This window comes from Mauremys reevesii, linkage group 3 (assembly GCF_016161935.1).
Source record: "Mauremys reevesii isolate NIE-2019 linkage group 3, ASM1616193v1, whole genome shotgun sequence".
Taxonomy (NCBI): domain Eukaryota; kingdom Metazoa; phylum Chordata; order Testudines; family Geoemydidae; genus Mauremys; species Mauremys reevesii.
In genome coordinates, this window is record NC_052625.1 from 52,006,185 (window position 1) to 52,030,257 (window position 24,073).

The following is a 24,073-nucleotide window of genomic DNA, read 5'->3' on the forward strand; positions in this document are numbered from 1 at the left end:
TCCTATCATACCATCTCCTCCATAAACTTATCTAGCTTAATCTTAAAGTCATGGAGGTCCTTCGCCCCCACTGTTTCCTTCGGTAGGCTGTTCCAGAATTGCACTCCTCTGATGGTTAGAAACCTTCGTCTAATTTCAAGCCTAAATTTCCTGACTGACAATTTATATCCATTTGTCCTCGTGTCCACATTAGCACTGAGCTGAAATAATTCCTCTCCTTCCCTGGTGTTTATCCCTCTGATATATTTAAAGAGTGCAATCATATCTCCTCTTATCCTTCTTTTGGTTAAGGAAAACAAACCGAGCTCCTCAAGTCTCCTTTCATACGATCGTACATATGGTTAGGTTAAAGTAATTAACTGCTAAAAAATACATTCATTCCTACCACGTGTGGGCCTCAAACTAACAAACTTACCATGGTAGGGCTCCAAAACAAAGTGTAGTATTTTCAATCATTATTAAGTGGAGGGGACAGGGCACTAAGCAGAGAGAAAACGGAGCTGCTCTGTCTACCCTCCAGGTCAGCACTGAGTCAGGTTGGCATGACAGTTTATTTGGAAAGCGTACACCAGCACTGCAATGTTGCCACCTCTTAAGACTGCATCACCACAACTCTTGATATGCTTAATGCCTCTGCTCCTGGAGTTACATGATTAGGAAAAACAGCAAAGAGTCCTGTGGCACCTTATAGGCTAACAGACGTTTTGGAGCATGAGCTTTCGTGGGTGAATACCCACTTCGTCGGATGCATTCACCCACGAAAGCTCATGCTCCAAAACATCTGTTAGCCTTTAAGGTGCCACAGGACTCTTTGCTGCTTTTACAGATCCAGACTAACACGGCTACCCCTCTGATACATGATTAGGAAAGACTCAGATTTTTAAGAAGGGGGTAATTTTTTAGCCCTTTTGGTTATTGAGAAAAGCTGGAAAATGTGACCACGCTAAAGACCCAGAAACCAAAAGGCAAATACTTTATTTTAAAAAAGTGTCATGAGTTTTGGAGGCACGGCTCATTAATTTTGAACACTTGGGGTTTGGCAATATTGCCACTGTGTATGGAGAAATAGGACTTGAAGTCTGACTTTAATAAGGGGTGCCACAATTCTGAAGTCAATGGGCTCTGCATTTCTCACAACAGATCCGGTCTTAACAAGCTTTCTGAGCTATCAGCGTAGCACTAAGTTCATTCAAGGTTTTCAAACAGGTATCAAGGGTTATTGCCAGGCAAGGATAGTTACCAATAAATTCAAAAGCCTCTTCGAAGTACTGCCTGAGATTCTGCTTGTTGCTGTCAGTGGCAGGGAGCCGCTTGTAGTTGAACAAGCCTTTCTCATAATGGTAGAGGGGGAGGTGGGTGGTCACGTTGATTACGTATCCAATGTTCATCCTCTGCATCTTCTCCAAGTCCTGAGCATCGTGCTCATTTCCAAGGAAGAGGAATGGCAAGATGGGGGTCAGCTCAGCATTCTCTATGTCTGGAGTGGTGGGGATGGACTGAGGTAGTGTGGCCGGCACTGCAGATGCACCTCCTCCGCCTTCTGGGCATTCCTGAAGTTGGAGGGAGTTATCACAGAGGTTTTCATGGTTCTGTTTAAAACTGCTGAGTCCACCTGAGAGAGAGCAAAAAAAGAGAGCGAGAGTGAGGGCAGAGATTTCTGAGGAATATACTGCTCACATGAAGAAATGTATATATGTGAGTAGTTCTCTCAACTCTGCACTATGCCTGAGGGTTTGCCTCCTCAGAGCAGGTTTTCAGAACAGTGGTAAAAGTGCCTGATCTCCCCATTAATGCCTGCGATTACATTTTTGCTACCATGAGGGCAGCTGTACCATTGGTAACAGCTGCTGCAATACATCCCAAATATGATTTTTTTTTTTTTAGTATAGGCAAGATATACCAGGGAATAAGTTAATAGTCAAACATGCAACACATCAGTATACAGTTGCACCCCATATGGCTGGAACTTCTGATTTTGTGGGGTGAGAAAAAGTAGTTATCTGAACAAAGCTGTACAACATTTTTAATCACTTTGCTTTAAATTTCAGGGTGGGAGGGTTAAACATTTGAACTGTAATATACAAAAAAAGTCTTAACTTGATCTGTTCAAAACCTTCACTGATCTGTTCAGCAGAGATGCCCAGCACCACATTCATTTTCAAAATGCCAACAAATAGAGGAGGACCAAAATTCATTAATATTTCATACCGGGTAAGAGAGTAGTGACATTTTGTTTTTTAAGAGTAACAAAGATACCCACTTCATCAGACGTATTCACCCATGAAATCTTATGCTCCAATACATCTGTTAGTCTTTAAGGTGCCACAGGACTCTGTTGCTTTTTACAGATCAAGACTAACACGGCTACCCCTCTGATTTTTTAAGAGTGTATTCCTTATAAAACTATCGCAGTCAAGGAGCTCACTTAACATGTGGCAAACAGCAGCCCCACTTTTTCTGCCTTGACTAGCTGCAAATATGCAACATCTATTATTTTTAGGACATTAATAAGGGTGAGGAAGTGGATTGGGGGGAAAACCAGTTTAAATTGCACTTCTCCTGTGTATCCTATTATAATGTGGGATTTTAAAGCACCGTTTTGTTTTCAAGTAGGTGGCACCACAAAACATTAGACGAAAAGCAGAATAGTTTTAAAATTCTTTCTACACCTCATTCCACAATGACATCAGCTCCAGGCTCCCCACCTGCCTGGTTTCCATAGCAATTACATAAGGCATACAATGACATCAGCTGGCATGACATCAGCTCTTTGAGTGCAAATAATACTAGAAGAACTACTTTGTTTAAGACCTTTGTTACAACTGTGTTCTTGGGAATCAATGATGTAATGGTAACAGGTGGCTTGGGACCGCCTTTCCTAACTGGAGGTGGGGGGCGGGGTGGGGAGAGACGAATACAGAAGGGATATCATTGTAAGATTATGTATTTAATGGTTTACTGAGGCCATATGGAGTACCATACAGCCAATATTTTGAAACGATCAAAATGTTTGGATTCAAATGCACTTAATTAAATCTAAGCAAAAAAAGAAAAAAAAATGAGAGAAAAATAAAAAGGTTACCAGAAAGAGCTGCACTGACCAAAAGAAATGCTTAAGTCATCATATTGCTAATTTTATTATGCTTAAAAATAAGAAAGTATTTGTCTGCTTAATACACATAAAATACTTTGGTAATTCACTGCTAGGGGAAGATTTTAAAATATGGAAACCTAAACATGCTGTCACATTGACAGGCTTTGTTCTTCATCTGCTGATAAGTTACTTATTTTGTCTAGGAGCCCCAACAGTGTTAGCAAGCTGTAAGACACCTCTCCTACCCTTAAACCCCTGCCCCAAATCACACATTATCTTCAGGGGGATTAAACACTTCTCTCTAACAGTTCCAGGACAAAAATATGTGCAAAGCAAACCTCACCTATAAGATCTCTGCTCAGGAGATTGAGCGAGAGAGAGAGAGAGAGAGAGAGAGCGCGCGCAAGCGCTGTAAGGAGCTGTGGCTCAAACACATTTTTTGCTGTTCGCATAAAGGAACATGGATTTTTAAAAGTAAAAGCTAAAGATGGACCAGAAACATTCTCTAAATGACGTTTAATTTCAGAAGAGATTGGGAGCGAGGGTTAAGCAAGAAGGTTAAGTGTTTGAATTCAAATACCTGGATCCAAACTCACTCCTAAGGTTTTGTTTAAGACCTTTGTTACAACCGATAAGGTCCAAAATCCTTCGTCCACACAAGAGACCAGCTCTTTTTGGCTCAAGATGGTAGTGTCTTATGAGCAGGACCCTACCAAATTCATTCCATTTTGGTCAATTTCAGCCATAAGATTTTTTAAGTAGTCAATTTCATGTTTTCAGATGTTTACATCTGAAATTTCACAATACTGAAATTGTGGGGGTCCTGACCCAAAGAGAGGGCTGTGGGGGTGTCACAGGATTGTCACCCTCACTTCTGTGCTGCAGAGCTTCCTGTAGCCAGGGGAGGTTCCCAGAGATGGGTCTGAGCTCCCCCCACAAGAGCAGCTGTGCAGAGGAAGAGGAAGTCCCATCCCTCCCCAGCCCAGCTGGGACTAGCAACTTGAGCCCAGTGCATGGTAGGAGCTCCTTACTGGTGCACCCTCAGCTCTGCCCCTGCCCTGCCCCTTCCCTCCCTCACAAATAAGCTAGATTTTACAGAGGAGATCCAATTTCACAGTCCATGATGCGTCTTTCATGGCCATGAATTTGGTACAGCCGTACTCCTGTGATAGCTCTCAAGATGTCACCTCCATCAAACTGTAACCCCACCCTGACACAGTCTTTAACGTAGCCTAAAACCAAATGTGAATTCTGTCTCTTCAGGTCCTCTGCACAGTACGGACAAGTGAGTGATTACATTCTAAATCTTGTTTTACATTGCAGTAGCAACCAAAATGTGCTAGGCACTCTCCAAACACTGTCTCTGCCCCAAAGAACATACATTCACAGCAATGCTGCCAGACGCTCCACACCTTTGCATGTGACATTCCCTATCCCCAACCACCACTTAATTGCAATGGAAGTGGGGTGGGAATAAGAAGCTGTAGGCTGAGCCTAGCCTCTTCATCTCTTAGAAGCAGGGGTGTTTGTGGGGGTGGAGGAGGTTAGGGTAATGGCAGAGCAGGCAGGTGAGACCTGGGTGAGGGCTGAGAAAAAGAGGACTGGAGAGTCCAGAGCAGCCTCCCCTATTCTGCCTTTTTCCCCCCTTCCACCCCACCCATCCTGTTGCCCACTCTCTGTTCCCTCCTTCTTGGCTCCTTGCCTGCCTTGGTGGAGGGAGACACCAGGCCACCCAACTGCAGCAGCCACCCCCTCCTCCTCAGAACTTCTTGCCAGTTTGAAACTAGCAGGTGGAAGTGGAGAGTGAGACAACCTGAGTGAAATTCCTCTGCAACAGCAGCACCTGATGGCTAGGAGCAGAAACTGCAGGGCAACCCCCAAACAAACATTCCAACAAGGCTGCCAGGCAGTGGGATAGGGCTCCTGGATAGACCAATAGCATCCAAGAACCATGAAGATTATTCTCTCTTCCAGGAAAGAGAAACATAACATAAAAACAAAATGACAGTAGCCACCCCGCTGATTAGGTGCGCGTTTCCTTCTTGGCTGGCTTGTTTTTGGTGGCATTTAAAAAAAAAAAAAAAAAAAGAAGTTATCCAAGCACAATAGCTATCCAAAGCAATTTTCAGAGTGCACGTTCCCCAAGCATACACAGCACGGAATGCAGTGTGCACATTAATAGAAGTTTTTAAAATACGCACACTTGGAGACAGGAACAAAGAGACAGTAGACAATAATGCAAATACTTAGGAACCATGCAATGAGGTGAATTGGGGTGGGGGGAGAACAGGAGGAGGAAATTTTATAAGTTTGAGATTAGTTAGGCTCTCTTTACTAGAGACATTAGCTTTGCAGTCCTCACATCAGACAAGACAAAGCACCCTAACAAGCATTTCAGGGAGAAGCTGTTCAAGAGAAGGCTCCCCTTCAGAAAAGTAAAGGTAACTCAGATTTTTCTATAAAATGAATTTACAATCTCTTACTATGTTTTTTTTTAACAGCACTTAACACAATGGGGCCTTGATCCCAGCTGGTTATTCGGCACTACATGTAATTTAAACATATACTTTGTGAATACATCTGAGTGCAATTTATTCCACTCATTTGGTGGAAAAATAAAATATATATCACAAATGAATTTCCTGATGTCCAAAGTCAAGATGGGGTCTCCATCTGCATGTGTGCCTAAGTATAACCACTAGAGCTTTCAGTGGATTAGTATTCTTTCAGAGGATGGCTGTTATCCCAGAATTTAAAGTCTATGCTCTGTGTGAAAAAAAACACCACAACACCAAGAAAAGAAAAGGTCAATACTGACCTACAGCAGGTCTGTCTAGAGTGGATGTTCCAAACTTTGTGGTGACAAGGACTTCATCATGTCACTCCTACCAGGGAAAGAACCTCAGGAAAACCGGATGGTGGGAGGGAGGGACATTCCAAAGGCTCAGTTTTTTTTTAGCTGTAGGAGGATCTATGGGTGACACTAATGTGTTCTGTTACACTGTACTTCCAAAGCTTCCCAGATCATAGCGCAAGAATTAGAAGTGCCCTGAAGAGGGACGTGAAGGTTGACAAGAATCACAAAAAGAAATGCATCATTATACAAAAAGTAAGCAGGACATTAAAAGAAGTTAAAACAGCCAATAGCAGCATTATACAACATACACAAGTCCAGATGAGCAATCCTCAAGTCTAAGAAGGAAAACGGGGAAAAAAAGTTTTTTGGCATGGGAGTCCATTTCTGAGGCACCACTGAAGAGATAACTATGAAAATCTAGAGATGGTACCCTTACTCACACTGAGTAGTACCTTGTTCCATGAGACGTCCAATTGATGTCCGTGAAATATTCTGGTAGGAAACACATATACAGCTATAATAGCAACTATGGCCCGTTTTGATAAGAATGTAGATCTCCTAGGCTGAGTATTATGTAGCTGCAAACACCATGTTGCAGATTGTATCCACTTACCTGCCTGTGATGAAAAGTATAACCTCACCCTGTTACAATCAGATGCAGCCGCTTCATCACAAGCATTTATGCAGAGATTGTACAAGCAGTTTCGTACACTTTTCACCCTAAAGTAGCCAATGACCAGATCTTCAAGGGTCTGAGCACACCCAAATCTAACTGAACTCAATAGGTTCTGTGGGTGCACAGGACATCATCATGAAAGAAATATCTGGGTTTTCCAGAAGACTGGAACCAAGAAAGCGATACTCTTAACGACAGGCAAGCTGGCCTGTCATCTATAAAGCAAGATAATTCAGAAGCCAGAGTATTCTTGTAGTCACCGATGCAAGCAGCCAGAGATTTGTGCCATTATGACTACATCTGAAATACTCCCCCCACTGTATGACAAGTTCCACTGTCCCGCTTTGCCAGACCTGCTAGTAAATAGTGACAGAGCTCAGACCGTGTCCTGAGAGGTCAAAACTTGTGGTATGACTTGTGCTGTTCAGCTTCATACCCTCCAGCTACCAATGACAATTTGTTCCGTTCTGAATATGGAAGATCTGTTCATAAGTGTCTAGCTTACTTTATTCTAATCATAAAAAAGCTCTCATTGCTACATTGTAATCTCTGGAGAACAGCTGCATACCAGTTCCAACTTATCGAAACCATTGTGGATCATGTGGTTGGCAGAAAAAACAGGTATATATAGATCAATGGAGACTTGAGCCACAGCAGTTTTTAAACAAGAAAAAAGTAGACTAGCTTGAGTTGTAACTATGTTACAGACATTCATTGGGTCTATTCTGTAATCACCCTGGGGTGATTATTATATCGTATGCAGCAGATGCACAAAATGGTATCATATCAGAGATATGCTAATCAGCTTTTAGCAGGAGCTATGCTTCATTGGCAAAATCTGCAAGATCAAGAATTAAGAATAACTTCATTCTATGAAAAAAATCACTAAACAGTCTATCTTAAACAGCAAGCTACCACCATGCAGCACCTGTACTCTCTACAGAAAAACTAAAGAATATTTGTTGCTGACCTACTGTTGATGCATATCTTTAAGTTCTAATTTTAACAGGCACTGTATGTTCCTGTTGTGTCAAAAATATGTTCCTGTTTTGCAACGCATCACACAGACCGTAGATGTGATGTCCATATTTAGACAGAACATGTGACCCTCTAGTGACAAACAGACCTTTTACATATATCTTTCAAAGCTACTCTAGATTATAACAAGACAACAAAACTTTATTAGATAAAAGCGAAGGCTACAGGAAAATATTGGCTAAGACCATATTCTGGCTATATCTTCTTTTCAGATTTGCTCCAGCCTAAGTATTCCACTCTATTCTGCTCTGCTGTAATCGTTCATTTAAAGTAATTCACTAAAGACTTTTTTTTTAAATCATTAACGGCAGCCCACTTAAGCACACACACCAAATCTGGACTATAACCCCAAATTCTGTAATATCCAACATTAAATAAGAGTGTTCAGCAGGTAACATTTTGGGCATGCCAGTAGCAATAATGTGGCTGTATTGCAACATGCACGAAGTGTTAAGAGGACACTTTGGATTTGTGCAAGTACAGGCTGCTCCTTTAAACCTGTGACCTCATTTATTTGCATTACTGCAGAAAAGCCAGAAGCAACAGCTGATGACAGTCTCATGTATTTTTCCACTAAGACAACCATTAAACTGCGTCTGTGTTATTATTAATGAACAGATGATTTTATGTCAAGTTGATTCAAAGTGCAGGATGATTCAAGGGAAAGTCAATCTGCCGCCCCCCCCCCCCCACACACACACAGAGGGATATATATTGCAGTTTAATTTTAGTCTGTCCACACTATAACTAAAACTACACAAGCATTAACAACGTCCCAGACCTATTAGAAAGTCTTTACCTTCTTCCATCCCAAGAACTACACTAGCAAAATCATGCTTCCAGGTCATCTCCAATAGTTCTAGGACTGGTTTCAGAGTAGCACCAAGTTAGTCTGTATACAAATGTATTTCCCCCCTCCTGCTGCTAATAGCTCATCTTAATTAGCCTCTTAGAGTTGATATGGCTACTTCCACCTTTTCATGTTCTGTATGTATATACATCTCCTTACTATATGTTCCATTCTATGCATCTGAATAAGTGGGCTGTAGCCCATGAAAGCTTATGCTCAAATAAATTTGTTAGTCTCTAAGGTGCCACAAGTACTCCAGTTCTAGGACTGTTTTCAGAATTATCTGTATGCCCGGGGAATCAAAGTCATTCTGTGGGGAAGGCTGAATTCTGGTTTTAATTATGGTCTGTGGTCTGGGACACAAGTTTAGGACTGGACTTCACAAAGGATTGGCCCCAGTGCCACTGAGATTTGCATATCAAAGATGCAATGTCTCTATGTAATAACAAATAATAAATAGGGAATTAAAAGTTAGACAAGTGCCCTGTTGTGTCACAGAGCATCACTCAAAAAAAAAAAAAAACCCACCCACACACCACATGCTCATCTTATGACCACAGCTATCCCTGACCTTTGTGCCTCTTCCTTCCCATCTTGATTTCCTTCTCTTTGGCATAGTCCACATGCAGGAAGTGCTTTGATTTAGCTAAATTGGCTCATCTCCGTTGTGTGGGCATCCTTAACATTGGTTTAAGAACAGCTAAAATTGATTCAGCTTAATTGGGAAAGAAACCAAAATAAGTTCAATTGATTTTAGCCACTTAAACCGATTTATGGATATCTACTCAAGGGAGTAGAACCAATTTCTTCCTGCATGTAGACCAGTCTTTTTCCTCTCTCATCCATTCATCTTTCTGCATTTCCCTCCCCTGTAACAATTCTCAGTTCTCTTCCTCGCCCCCACCCCCCCTCCAATCTGGACCTTTCCTCCAAATCCCTTCAGCAATTAAGTAGTTAAATATTGACATTTAAATAATTGACACTTCCAGTAAGATGAATGGAGGCTGGGGGAGTTTAGGCCTCTCCAAGCCTTTCTTCCAGACTGTTTGCAGACAGACAAACACTGCTGCAGATAACCGTCCACACATAATCAAGTGTATTCTTTACAGGCCCGGGGCAGAAATTGGAAGGGATTTTTTTTTAAATTGAAACCTTAGATTCTACAGAATCTGATGTGTCCATATCTAGCATGATAGAGTCAGATTGGCCAGATCCATCCCACAAGGCTAGAGTTTGACACCACTGCCAGGGAAGTGGTTACAAAACATGCTAGCAACACTTGAGCTGCAATGCAGCCCCTTTCCACTGGGCTGCTGGTACAAAAGCAGACCCAATACCAGCATCAGCAGCCACTAGGCAATGACCCCAGCCTAGGGGGTTCTACAGTGGCATACAGCTAGAGAGCAGTCCCTAGCTGTGTTGCTGGTAAGCGGGGATGGGGTGAGGGTTTATTTACACCCTAGTGATCTTTAAGTCCTCCTGCTTATATATATATATGCGCATGAGTGACTTACACTTTTCTATTTATGTTGGTTATTAACAGATTAGATGAGTCTTACTCTCTAGTGCTGCAAGCACTTTTCTCACCTGCCAGGGTCTGCCTGCAGCACCTTTCAACAGATGACAGCAGGTTTTTTGCCTCCTCCACACACGCAGGACTAAGAGAGTAAGCTTAAAAAATAAATGTAAAACTAAACAGGCTACAAAAACTTCCACCTTGATACACCCAATCTAATAGAGTCTCTCCCTCTCATCAAGCTACCAAGGTGAAAGCTTCACAACACTAAAAAACCCAAATCAAACAAAAACAAAACAAAAGTCTTACAAAACCAAAAAGCTCTGTACATTCCAGAGAACCTGTAAAGGTGAGGTTTTTCCCCATATGTGAACTACCTAGAGAGGATGGTTTATAAACAAACCCTGGCCCTAAAGGAGGTTAAATGTTTGCAAGCATATCCTTGACAAGGTTGCTTTGAAGTCCTTTTTGGTTTCTAAAGAGGGACCAAGGGTAAAATTCTCACACCTGTATTAAAACACAGCTTAGATTATTTCTAACACTTCTAACTCCTGCCAACTCCTCACTGCCAGACCTCCAGTTCACAGGACATTCTCTCTCTGACCTACTATAATCTCCTCTCCAGGCTCTTTGATGCTGTCTACACTTAGGAAGAGCAGATAGCAAGTCTGAAAAATAGGAGCCCATATAAAAAAAGCCCCAAATATTGGGACTGTCCCTATAAAATTGGGACATCTGGTCACCCTATCTCCACTAGATAGATTTTGTACTATTTTGCCAGCAATGGCGCAGCTAGTAGACAAAGCCCCATAACCTTCCTTCTTCAACCACCCAACATTCAGCTCCTAAAACAAGTTTCACTTCCCATCTCTCGGCATGACATCACTCATGTCTCAAGTCCTTTTCTCTGGCACCATGCCTTGACATGGAGGTCAGGTCCTTCATTCTTACTTCTAAGGCTCTGCACAGCTCTTCCCCTGCCTGTATTTTATCACCCTCCACCTCAATCCCTTTTCTTCAACCACTCTGTCTCATCTCCTCATTCGTGGCTTTTCCTATACTGCTCCCTACACCTGAAACTACATCCCTCTGCCTACCAACCTTCCTTCAGATCCCTCTTCTTCCCACCATTAACTTCCACTCTTGTACTATTTATTCCTTTTGCTCTCCCTGGATAGGTAATATCAGACCATGCAAGTCACTCTGTAGGTGATAAGGGTTCATGCTGCTTTGTTTTAACCTGCAGAGCTGGTGGGTAGATTTACCAGCCAGGAGAGCCCAAATGTTTGAGTTTAGTTCTACACCCCTTTCCTCAGGACAGGCATATTGATGAAACCAAAGATGCAAAAGAGACTCAAAATACTTGGCAAACTGAGACCTTTCCCACTTTTGACAGTGGTAAAGGGTAAGGACATATCCTCCCCCATATAGTATCTTCCAGGATACCATGCCCCCACACTAGGGCTTCCCCCTCCTTAGGTCTCCTATCTGCTGGTCCTGACTAAGAATCAGGAAGCCTTGTATCTAGTGTCCTGTAGGACACAAGCTTGCTCCTAGTCACATGCCCTGCAATATAGCAACTAGTTTTGAAGCCCCCGCACCTGCCCCAGGGCTGTAATGGGCACACCAGGTTGCATGCATGAACTCCAAAACCCGGTGACATCTTACACTTTCATACCCCACCCCTTGTCTAATTTTCACTAGAAAGCCTTCATGAATTCTATCTTCTTTATGATGCTCTATAATATATTCAGTGTCTGATTTGTGACTATTTTTCCCGAACCCTAAGTTTTGGACCTAGACTACCTGCCAGCATGCTCTTACATTTGTCTTCTTGAGCATCTAACAATCTGAACTTAAAAGGCCGATTAAGGTGCTCATCCTATTCCAAAACAGCATGGCCAAAGAGAATATTTGGGTATGTCGTAAGAGACATAAAAACCAACAACTTTGTATTGGCACCCTATACCCTCACCCCCTGCCTCCAACAATACTAGTAGAGACTATTACACTCTTGGCGCATCTGCCAATTCCAAGAAGATTACACTGGCTTAAAAATTGGAAAATCCCAACATGCTGCTGGAGAATGGAGTTTGCTTACATGAGAATGTCCTAAGAAAAATTATTCCCAAGAACATATTACATGGCACTTTCTTCTAAATTTGTTCATTCTATGTTGTTCTTAAGGGAAGAGAAGGCAGTGTTCTTTATTTCTAAATGCTATAACAAAACAAACCGCGCCCCCCACCCCAAGACACAGAATTGTGATGCTTGTAGAAAGAAATGTAAGTGAAGACTACCTTAGAACACCATCCCTGGATTCTGGACATTTACAGCAAAAACTCAAAATTAGGCTCATTACAACTTCTCAGAGCAAAAGTACACTTTCCATGGGGATTTAAACTTACATTAAGTCCAATCAAATAGTTACTGGAAATGTCAGAGTAAATCCTAAAGGAAATACTCCCACTGAAAATTGCATTAACACAAAGGTAATCCAGAAAGAATTTTTTCTTCTCTTTAGCACACAGTTTAACACCCAAAAATAAATAAAATAAAGACAACAAAACCTTTATCTAAGCTAGTGATTCTGTATCAGCCTTGAAAGGAGACTGGGTGAAATAGGACTGAGGGGAAAAAGTTGTATGACAAAAACTCCCCCCATTTGGGGTTTTATTGCTGATTTTCTCCTATATCTAGCCATCATATTTATACCTAAAGCAATAATGCCCATTTGCCCTTCAATGCAGCCTTCACATTGACACAATCAGCAGCTGGTGTGATCATGTGGTGGATTATGTGCACATTAAAACAATGCAAAAGGGTACTGGCTCAGCATATATGAAGAGGGAAGGGGTGACGTTTAAAAAAAAGTAAGTCACCATTGTTATTCTGGAAGGGTTAGATTAAATATTTCTGCTTAAACAGTGGGTTTAGAGAAAGCCACTGTTTCCACAACTCATCTATCCACTTATTCACTTTTTGTCCTTAAGAAAATGTTTCCCTTAAAAGCATACTTTGTCATAAGCTCTATAGGAGATACTGCAACTTGTTTTTTCGGAGGACAAGGGTAACCACCTCTCATCCAAAATGCTGTTGCAAAGGGAGCTACAATTCCAATCAGCCCCACATACAGCTGGCATGAGCTTGTCATTATACATTGATAACCCATACCAGCACTTCCCTAGTAACCCATTCATTACTGAAGAACTTAAACAAAACAAATCAAAACACACACCCCTAAGTGAAGTGAAAAAAAAATTCTGGTAGTAAAGAAAATCTTCATAATGTGATTTTGTGCAGCATTATCTTACAGAGTCAACAGTCATCCCGGAGCAATGGTTCAGAGGCATGAGCTGTCCCTTCAAAGTATTGTTAATGCTGGACCCTGATGATGGCTATTTACATCTCAACAAAAACTAAACTATATTAGTTTATAGGGCACAGGTATGCAGAGAACTTAATGAAGGAAAGTGAAGTCAAAGAGAAGAGTCTTGTACAGAATTCTCAGAGCAGGTAGTTCAGCAGTTGCTTCTCTCTTATGGGAGAGATGTCCCTAGCCCAGGTCCAGCTCCTGCAGAGAGTTCTGCCTGCAGCACTCACAAGCTTCCCTGTACTGACCCCCCAGTTTCATTGTACCAGTGGATATAAATGTTGTGGGAGCTCAGGGAGGGAGGGAGGCAAGACCCCTCAGGCAGCCCATGCCAATCCTACCCCGGAAGGTACTGAACAATCACACTACAAAACTTGCAGTTGATAGGAAGTCAAAGCAGGGAGACTGGAGCATCATAGTGACAGGCTTCATGCTGGCCTGTTACTAAGCAGATGGGTTAGTCTTTTGTACCAGTTAGGGCAATAACAAGCCATTGTTGTTCAGAGGACAATTGCCATGGTGCAAGACAGTGCATAGGTCAGCCTGCAGCACTCTCAAGAAGACACCCAATCCCCTGGGGTAGGGCTACAGCTCTGGGTTGCCCATAGGCAACCCAGACAAGACAACACTTAGAGTAGCTCCCTGAACTGCCTAACTTATGCCAATAGCCACACTGGCCTTAACCAGCCCAGAACTGAAAGAACATGAAAAAGGTGTTAGCCCACATTGCCACACCTTTCCTCCCCTCATCCCCTGGATGTGAGTTTTCTGACCAGAACTTTTTCAAGAGCATGTGGTATGTATCATCCCTATACATCAAAAAATAGCAGTAATCCACCCTGGAGCTCATAAATGCATCAATCACCATGGCCAGATCTGTGGCCGACAGGATGCTCTCTTTTGACCAGCTCCAGACGGAAAGTAGGAGTGCTTTGCCACTACAGCTACTAGGCCACCCTAGATCACCGAGCAACTTAAAAGGACCAAGGTTGCGGACCAACTTCATCCGAGTTCTGCATTCATTCCCACCTCCCCCACTGTGTCTCCTAGAGTAATCAAAAAGGAACAAGGAAAATAATTCTAACAGACCCTAGATCTCCACATGCATTGGGGAACATTGGCTCCATGAATAAAGTTGTAAATGAGTCCCTCTAACAGAATTTGTACACAGAGAGTGTCTAAGATAATTCCCTCTAATAGTTAAGGAGTCTAAAAAAACATTAGCTAAAGAAGGATTGAACACTGGGCAAAGCCTTCTCTTCCCCAAAACTTGACATCCAAGAGCCACTAGGTAGCAATAACAAATGAGTAGCACCATGCTCCTGTATGGAGAGGTTTTCCACACAATTCTGATGGAAACTTCAAGTGGATTGCAATGATACAGTTCAACTGATTAGTCATGACTGCTGCTGAAGGAAGAGCTTTTCTGTGGAAAGGTGATGCTACTCTTCCTGCGAAGCTGGTTCCCTGGGCCTTAATCATAAAGGTGACATACACATAGGAGAGAGAGAGGAGAAAGATGGGAAAGAGAAATGCAAAGTAATAGGAGAAAGATAACAGTGAGAAGGCACGATCCCTCAGATTGCTTTAAATACATCCACTGTCATGGACTTGCAGTAGAAACAGAAACCTGAACACAAGCCTTGGCAAGTAAGTGCAGAAGGAAATGAATCTACATTATCCAGTGATTAGAGCATGAGACTGGGAACAAGGAAACCCAAAATTCTAATGTCTACCACTGACTCACTGAGTGGCTTTGGTCAAGTCACTTAAATTCAGCCTAGCTCTCAATTTCTGTTTGTAACTAGGTCATAATGCCTCACAAGTGTATTGTGAGGAATAATGCTTGCAGAGATGCAATACTCTACATGGCAATTTTAAAATAAAATGAGCTATTTGGAATTTAAATGTGTATGTATATATTCTGCTAGTGATGCAATTATGAAAAACTGAAAGTTAAATAAATCAAATATGTTTAATCTTAAAAGTGCCAGCGAATGCTAACAACTTTAGAGCACAGGAAACACTTGCAATATCTTTGCAGAGACCGAAACCAAGAGTACCCTATTATTTCAGAGGAGATAGAAGCTGCCGTGGTCTCAGAACAGGTCAATTGCTTAACAATAGCTTTTGTTTTATAACATTATTGGCCAGTCACTTATATAAGAGCCAGTTTCAGGCTTTAGCACAGTAAACTGACAAAACCATCACATTCAACTAATGTGACAGACGCTTGCAAGTTACACCCAATCCTCTGATTTTCTGAATTTCCCAAGGCATTTTTACAAATAATAATTCATGTGCATAATTCTTGCAAAGGCAAGGAATGACATGTTTCCTTTTATAACAGACATCTTTAGAGTCATTTCTTCTCCCGTTCGGTGAATCAGAAGGGGGCTAACTCAAATATTCTAAAGATTTTCAAAAGCTTTACTGTAGTAATACAGATTTGAAAGAAATGTGTTGAGATCACTCAAAATTTTATTTCCTTCTTGGATCCCAACCAGTCTACTATTATTAGCACTAACAAAGTGTTTTACATCTTCAAAGTGCTCACTAATAGTAACTGGGACAGAGGTTGCCATTTACCCACAGTTACTGAACAGTGGTAGCTCAGAGGTAGTTTTGCCAACTTGTAATTAAATCATAGTTTCACTTTATTTCCTGTTTTTCCTTAAGGCCCGGTTCCTAAAGACAGACAACTATATGGAAAGCTCAGCTTTTACGTTTTTAAAATAAAGTTTCTACCCTTCGCTATTGCAGACAGAAAAAATGGTGTGGGAAGAAATCACAGTACATAAGAACCCAAGATTTATTTATAATGTTTGATTTGGGGGGGGAGGCAGACTCGTGATTTTTCAAAGCTTGGGATTGGCAAGGCTGCAGATGACATAGTACGAAAGCATAGGAAAATTATTGTTGATAATTCTGGGTCAATTACATAGAATGGTAACCACGATAGGCAAAGTATTAGCTCTGTTTTGTAAAATCAGGAGTTGGAGAGATTAAAAAGAAAACTCAGACAGATTAAAATGACTTGCCCAAGGCCTCCCAGCAAGTCCATTATGTAGGTTTAATCGCACAGGGGTAGTTATCATTGCAGTGACTTGACAGTTATCAGGGGCGGCTCTAGCTTTTTTGCCGCCCCAAGTACGGCAGGCAGGCTGCCTTCGGTGGCTTGCCTACGGGAGGTCCCCAGTCCTGCGGATTCGGTGGCGCACCTGCAGGAGGTCTGCGGGTCCCGCGGCTTTGGCATACCCACCGCTGAATTGCCGCTGGACTGGCGGACCTCCCACAGGCACGGTGCCGAAGGCTGCCTGACTGCCGCCCTCACGGGGACCGGCAGGCCGCTCCCCCCCCCCCCGCGGCTTGCCGCCCCAGACACACACTTGGGAGTGCTGGTGCCTGACACCACCGCTGACAGTTATAGCCATTGTCCCAGATAGTACACCCATAATCTATGTACATATACACCCTACACATGCAGCTCTCCTGTCTTCTCCACAGAAGAGGATGCCACCTCCACTATGCTATCCCTCCCACACCCCAAATCCCACAGAGGACATTCTACCAGCCCAGGATCTGCAACAGGGTAGAAAGATTTGTTCTCCCTAGAGCACAATAGAGCTTAGGGGTGGGGTGTTCGAAATCAATGCTGAAACTTTCCCTCCCAGACAGATTTTTCCAGGTTTGGTGTTGCCTTGAAGGTGAATTTTAATTTGAGCAAAAATAATTCCCAGTACAAAAATTTAAAAACAAAACAAAAACAGCTCTAATGATGAAGCATCTTGCGGAGAAAGTTTTAATGTGGCAGAGAAGTGCCCCTCACTGACTGTTCTGGAATTTTCCACGGGCAAAAGTGGCCAAGCTGCAAGGCTTTGAAAGTTAGCATTGTACACATGCACATTATTTTTAAGTGCCAACAGTGTCATAAGCAGAGGCAGGGTACAACTGCATAATGCATGGCCAATCTAGTGGTCTACCTGTATTTATTTATTTTACAGGCGGTGGGGGGGGAGGGTAGGAGCAGAGGGCCTGGTAACCTGGCCTGATCCCATGGACAATTGTGTCCACAATAATATTGGGACTTGTGGAGCTAGCCCCATGAGTAAAGCTATTGCACGCACGTTCATAGGATCAGGACTTTAGTGGGCAGTGAGACAGACAGGTTTGCAAGAGACATATGAGTTGCATTAAGCCAAACAGAAATTCAGGGATATGGAAGGAACTATTCTCTTCTTCAGTATTCCCTCCAGCAGTGTTGCTAAATCTTGCAATTTTAATCGTGAGATTTGCAATATTTGGCATTTTTCTTAGAGCCCAGATGCTGGCACCCTGGGACTAACCAAGAAGCTCAGCTTTCATTTAAAAAAAGGGTTTTCTAGCCCTTATGGTTGCAGACAAAAGCTTGAAGACATCACTGAGTGCACCCTAAAGGCTCGGAAACAAGGCAGCAAATAAAAATAACTCCAAGTGTTTGTTTTTTTTAATCTTATGGTATTTAAGCCAAAAAACGCATGATTTTTTGGCGCCTGCAAACACATTCTAGAAGATTCTATGTGGGGGGATCAGTAACAAAGTTAAGAGACTGGTATAGTTGCACAGTTCAAGCTGCATGCTTAATCTTAGCTCTGCCCTCTTGTGCATATATACCGAAAAGATTGTTGTAAAGAGGACAATGATCAATTGTTCTCCATGTCCACTGAGGGTAGGACAAGAAGTAATGGGCTTAGTTTGTAGCAAGGGAGATTTAGATATTGTGGAGTGGGGCGGGGGTGTTGGGAAATCTAATTACAAGAGTAATTAAGCACTGGAACAAGTTACCTATGACAATTGCAGAATCTTGATGGATTTTAAGATCAGGCTACATAGAACACTTGTCAGATAATCTGGGTATACTACTACTACCACCACCACCTCCTCCTCAGCATGGGAGTGATGAACTAGATGACCTATTAAGGTCCCTTACAGCCCTACATTTCTAGGATTCTATATGCATTATCACAATTTTTATATTATATGATTGCATATTTCCTTAAATACAAGGCCATGCATTTTTCCCCCCCTGCACCTGGTAAACTGCAACTGAAATAAAGAACTTTCCTGAGGTTGTCTGCATAAATAGAGTGGCAGTAGGAAGTGCTACATTTCTGTATCTAAAAATTGTGACAAAGTTGAATGCTTCACTATATTACTGAGAAAGAGCGTGTGATCATGAGAATAAAAACCGTGTAGGGTGTACACACACCCACACAGTTAAGGTTGCATGTGTGGTCCTACTTTGGGCGTTTCTTGGCTTTTGAGTCCTAAAATATGCAACCTTAACATTCTCTTACTTATTCCATCAAACAAACATGTTAAGAAGTCACAGCTTGAAGCCCAGCAGTTGATCCCCCACAGCACATTTCAGATTTATTATAAACCCACAGTAATCTTAAGAACCTTTGAGTATTAAGCACAGTAACAACGTCAGCTGCTACTCTGAAGGAAAAAACCCACCTGTGTGTGCAAACTTAAAAAGGCATTATGCAGACATATTTGCATTAAGCAGTGTCCAGGTTACCACTCAAGCCTAGAACATAAATGCGGTTTTGGTATTTTGTTTGTACAGCAGGTTCGCTTTGTACATCCACATGACAACTAACAGGAACACTCAGGCTGGAAGTCTCAGTGGTGACCAACGAGCCAACAGGTGAAGAGATTGATCTGCCTTGCAGCCTTAAGGAAGGTTTCTCCAAGCAAGGGTTGGGGTTCATTTTTGGGTCAGTGTGTCAAAGCTACAAGCAGCAACAGCGCAAGGTGACTCATGTTCACTGCTTAAAAAGAGGCTTGGTTTTTTTCCCCTCTACCTCAGGGTAACACACACACGAACTATCCCCAAGGTAAAAAACCATGAGGACAAGGCCCTGGAATAGGGCTGCTTATCTCATGGTAAAACTGAACAGCCCTATACTCCTTCCAGGGGCTGACCTTGACAAATTTACTTGAAGTAAAATTGAAGTGCTTTAACTATATTGTGGTTTTACCTCAGAACAGTTCATGCAGGTTAGTTACCCCAAGTTAAGAAAAAAAAAACACCTTTTTTTAGCAGTGAAGACAAGGTCAGTGCTGTACCTGGTTCTGTAGTTAAGCAGGGACTGCTGCCAGGGCTGTCAATCCAGTGCCTATCAACAGCATTAAACTTACACTGAAGGGGGATCTTAAAAATACAATATTACCAAGAACAATGGAACTTTAGTAGCAGGTACTGAATGTCCTGTAACAAACTGGGTAAAGAGAATGAAAGGCAGTATTAGTAAATTTAGCCACTCAAAACCTAACTCTGTAATCTTTTGCAGATCTATGCACTGCTAATCCCCTTCACCCAAATGCCAGCTCTTATCTAGTGCTAAACCTGCCATTCACATTGCAGGTGATGTCACACCAAGCATTACAGAGATGGAGCCAGCCTCCAAAAAGGGATGGTAAATCCAGATTGTTCCTCCCCAATATTGCAGGGGTGGTTCTTTAAAATAGTTTGCTTTTTAATATTCTTATTGTGGATCCCCAGGGTATAATAATATTGAAAACCTTTGAAAGAGAAAAATGCAACATTGGAAGAAAAACAGGACTTCTTACCCCTACACAGAGGTAGTCTCCTGCTTTCTTCAAGGCTGAGTGTGACATAACCAGCACAGTGCATGCTGGGACACCACACAATAGGTACCATTTATTTTGGAGGCAAGGACAGCACTTCATGTAGCTGCAAAGAGAAAGAGTAGTTTTCAGTTTCTTATGCAGCAATGTCCACTCAATGTAGTATAAGGGATTGAGAATGCTAAATTTTCCAAGAATACTTATGCCTCAGTTTACTTTGTATAACCCCATGTACAAAGCTGGAGTGGAGAGAGAATGTAGACAAAGTCTTGTCAACCTCGGGGGTGGGGGGGGAGGAGAGAAAAAAAAGCAGTCGTTTTAACGTGTTAGCTAGTATTTATGAAAATCTTAGGGTGAAATCCTGGCCCTAGTGAAGTTGACATTGGGAGCTGACGATCTCAGTGTAGCCAGAATTTCACAAGGTAAGAGAGTTATTTTTAATCACACTAGGATTTTCACATATTAGTTAACATTTAAAAATGCAACTTTTTCCTAGTGTAGTTATGGTCTTATTCAGTGGGGGTACCCAGAAATCTTCCAGGGGGATACCTCAATTCATCTAGATATTTGCCTACTTTTACAACAGGCTACCTAAAAAGCACTAGAGAAGTCAGTACAAACTAAAATTTCATACAGACTATGACTTACTTTTACTGTTCTATATAGTATACACTGAAATGCAAGTACAATATTTATAAAAAAAATCAATTGGACTACAATTACATGGTAAAAATGAGAAAGTTCGCAATTTTTCAGTAATAGTGTGTTTTGCCACTTTTGTATGTTTAGGTCTAATTTTGTAAGCAAGTAGTTTTTAAGTGAGGTGAAACTTGGGGGCATGGAAGAAAAATCAGACTCCTGAAAGAGGAACAGTAGTCGGGAAAGGTTGAGAGCCACTGGTCTAATTGACTTCAGTGCATTGAGATCCCTGGCAGAAATACATGCTAAGTATTCATATATTCTATTGGCCAGTAGTTTTGGTCAGTCAGTCACTGAGAGCTGAATTTTAATCCATAATTACACATCTGCATATTTAGAGCAACTCTGACATCAACAAAACATAACCATGTTTATTTCTGAAGAAAAAACTAACATCAGGTACAGAGAAGAAAGCAGATAACTATTTCACAGTGAGCTTAGTGTGAGACATTAGATGGACGTTTATTTAAAGTCTACAAAGCTCTGTATTTAGGAATTATTTTAACTTTCTTGATACCTGTTTAAATTAGGAGTTTGGAAATTATTCTTAGATCATGACAATAAGCAACCAGTGGCTTGGTGGCAGGTTTTACACTCATCACTATAACAAGACCTAAAACACTTCATTTATTCCCCCGTTAGATGAACAGTGCAAAGGTAGAACACCAGACCACAAATAAGCTCCTCACACCAAGAGGGAAACAAAAGGAGTTACAAGGGGCTCTAACTGAGCTTTAGCCACACTTCTCTGGGTTCATATAACCCAATTATGCACAGTACTGTGAAAAGCAGCAAGACTTTCTTTAGAAACAAGCCCCCTTCAGCAGGATTGCCAATCGCATGCATTCAAAATCTCAAATCAGCCTGCCTCCTCTTAAAAAAAGGAAAGGAAATGAAAGAAAAAAGTGATTGGCTTGCAAAATCATGTTTTGGGGTTTTTTGGGTTGTTTTAAATGGTCTCCCTCCACCCTGCAACATATCTTCTGGTGTGCCTTGACAATTCATTTCCTGCCCCAGATTTTTTCCTGCAATCCCAGAGGGGAAAAAACCCAACATTATTCATAATTAAAGTGGAGATATTTATGCAATTACCTGACTCCAAGAGCTGGGGATTTAAGGGGAAAAACAAAAACATAAAAAGGAAACACCAAGTACCACGAGACTTGTGATAAAATTGCAAGGGTTGGCAATATTGCTTCAACTGTGGATTAGTCACTAACAGAAGAATCCCCCCCCTGTAAGGCACTAAGGTGCCTCCACACCCTTGGTTAAGTCCTGGAAGTGTTGCTGTTAACCTCAGTGGGGCCAGGATTTCACCCCATGTCTCTCCCTCCCACACGGTTCCATGGGCCAATGAGGCGAGGGACCAAGCCATCATGGCTCCCAAGTCTACTTCCACTGAATGCAGTGACTATTTTTCCATCAGCTTCAAGGAGAGCAGAAGTAGGCCCAAATCACTGACTTTTCCCACCCACTGACTTCGAGGGAGATGGAAAAAAATAAATAAATACCTCCTACCCCGCTCCAGAACAATGAAAGGCAAAGCAAATTGTGTAAGTGCAGCTAGTCATTTAGTGGAACTGGTGAAAGACACCACTGTGATCAGTTCTGTATGTGGGACACTAAGGGGAAAAAGATATGATGATATGCAAAGAAATACAGCCACTAAAGAAAGTGCCTTTAGTTTCTGATAACTACTTGATACTAGCATCTACTGTTAAAGGGAGTAAAAAAGGGGAAGTTTGGAGGAGGGGGTAGGGGGAGACAGCTATTTGACATACTGTATGCAACCAAACCAAACCTTTGGATTTGGTCAGGATACAATAAAAAGCAGTTTAAGTTTATACACAATTTAACAATAATGCTAAAAATATAATCTGATATATACAAGTTCTTATGTTTGTTATTCAAAAGGCATAGCAGCATTTCAAACTTGGCTTTTGAAGTGCTTAAATCAAATGCAAATCTTACCTTAATTTTTAAAGAAAAAAGTGTACCCCGTAACTAAAGGAAGTGGAAAAGAAATAATGCAGAGAAGGCAGGTCAGAGTAGGAGGAAGGTGAGTGGGGGAGGAACATTAGAGAGATTAAAATCCCTATATAAAACAAAGGCAAAGACCAATCACATTCAACACTGCCCAGCTGTGTCTTCTTGTTGCAGCCTCAGTACAACATGTGGTCCTGTTAACATTAAAAATAACTTATTAAGCAACCTGGCTTAACTTTAAATTTCTCCATTGCCATGTATACAATTTCAAAAGTGTATTTTATCAATAGATCAGTCTGGTCTTAGAAAAGCACACAATATTTCCTTCACTGCTTTAAAAAAATAAAAATAAAAAAAATAGTCAGACATCTAGAACAAAATACATCTTGGACTGAGGCCACCAACCTGAAGAACTGTAAATTAAAGCAGTAATTTAATCCCCAAGGCCAAGGGCCTTGAGGTTCTCTGATCAGTTTCTCCTCAATGTGACACTGCAACACTAAAATGGCAACAAGGCTGCTTGGTTGACAGGCAGCACCATACATGGAGAACATGGCACCAGATCAGGGGGACATAAATTTGGACGGCAAGGTTAGCAACCACTGTTTACAAACATAAAACAGAGGATCAGATGGGCCAGCAATAAATTATGACTGGATTGCGGTGAGCAAGAGAAATCTAAAATAAAAAGCAAAGAGGCTTTATATCCTTGCTTCAATTTTAGTTCAATCCCTAAACACACACACACACACACACAAAATGACAACTGGAACTAAACAACAAGCACTTCTACTGCCACTTTCCAGGCATGGAAGCCTAAGCAGAGCCTTATTAATTACTCCATAATAATCCCATCTCCAAGAGGCCCCTATTCAGACCCCATTTCAAATTAGGTGATGGGGTGGGGAGGGGGGGGTTAAAAATGAATGACACCTGTTTAAAATGGGAGAGTTCTTGGCCCTCCTCGGCCTGATGTGCTTTCCCAAGCTAGTTCCATTCCCTTGTTAACACATAGGTTTTTCTTCCCTTGTCCTCTACCTCAGTTTCACCCCTGTTGGCAGAAATAGTTCAGAGGGAACATCTGATTGGGGGGGGGGGGGGGCGCGGAGGTGGGAGGGAGAGGAAGAGATCCAAACTCTATTAAGAGACTCTTCTGAGCCAACCACTAAATGCTTCTCACCAATTTTAAAATGGTCTGCTTCAGAGCGGGACCAAAGTAGTGTGTGCCAGGTGATTTTGCAAGCATTCTATGAAATCCCAGCAGGTAGCATCGGTAGAGGAGGGTATAAAAACCATGTTTCAAGCATGACACCCGTGTGGACTTGCTCGCTACTGTTACAATGTCTAA

The 24,073-nt window shown here is 41.8% G+C and overlaps 1 protein-coding gene across 2 annotated transcripts in view; it reads right to left on the reverse strand.

The window, feature by feature from the left end:
• Positions 1-24,073, reverse strand: part of DUSP10 (dual specificity phosphatase 10) — a 36,791-nt gene that overhangs the window by 7,044 nt on the left and 5,674 nt on the right. The window contains exons 1-2 of one of the 2 annotated variants that reach the window (XM_039532199.1): positions 9,087-9,130; positions 1,241-1,612 (exon numbers count right to left, since the gene is read on the reverse strand). In XM_039532199.1, the coding sequence (XP_039388133.1) occupies positions 1,241-1,612; positions 9,087-9,108 (394 nt within the window). In that variant the 5' untranslated portion in view covers positions 9,109-9,130. Of the gene's footprint in view, positions 1-1,240; positions 1,613-9,086; positions 9,131-24,073 lie in introns of those variants that run through there. The other variant, XM_039532198.1, reaches the window with a different exon arrangement.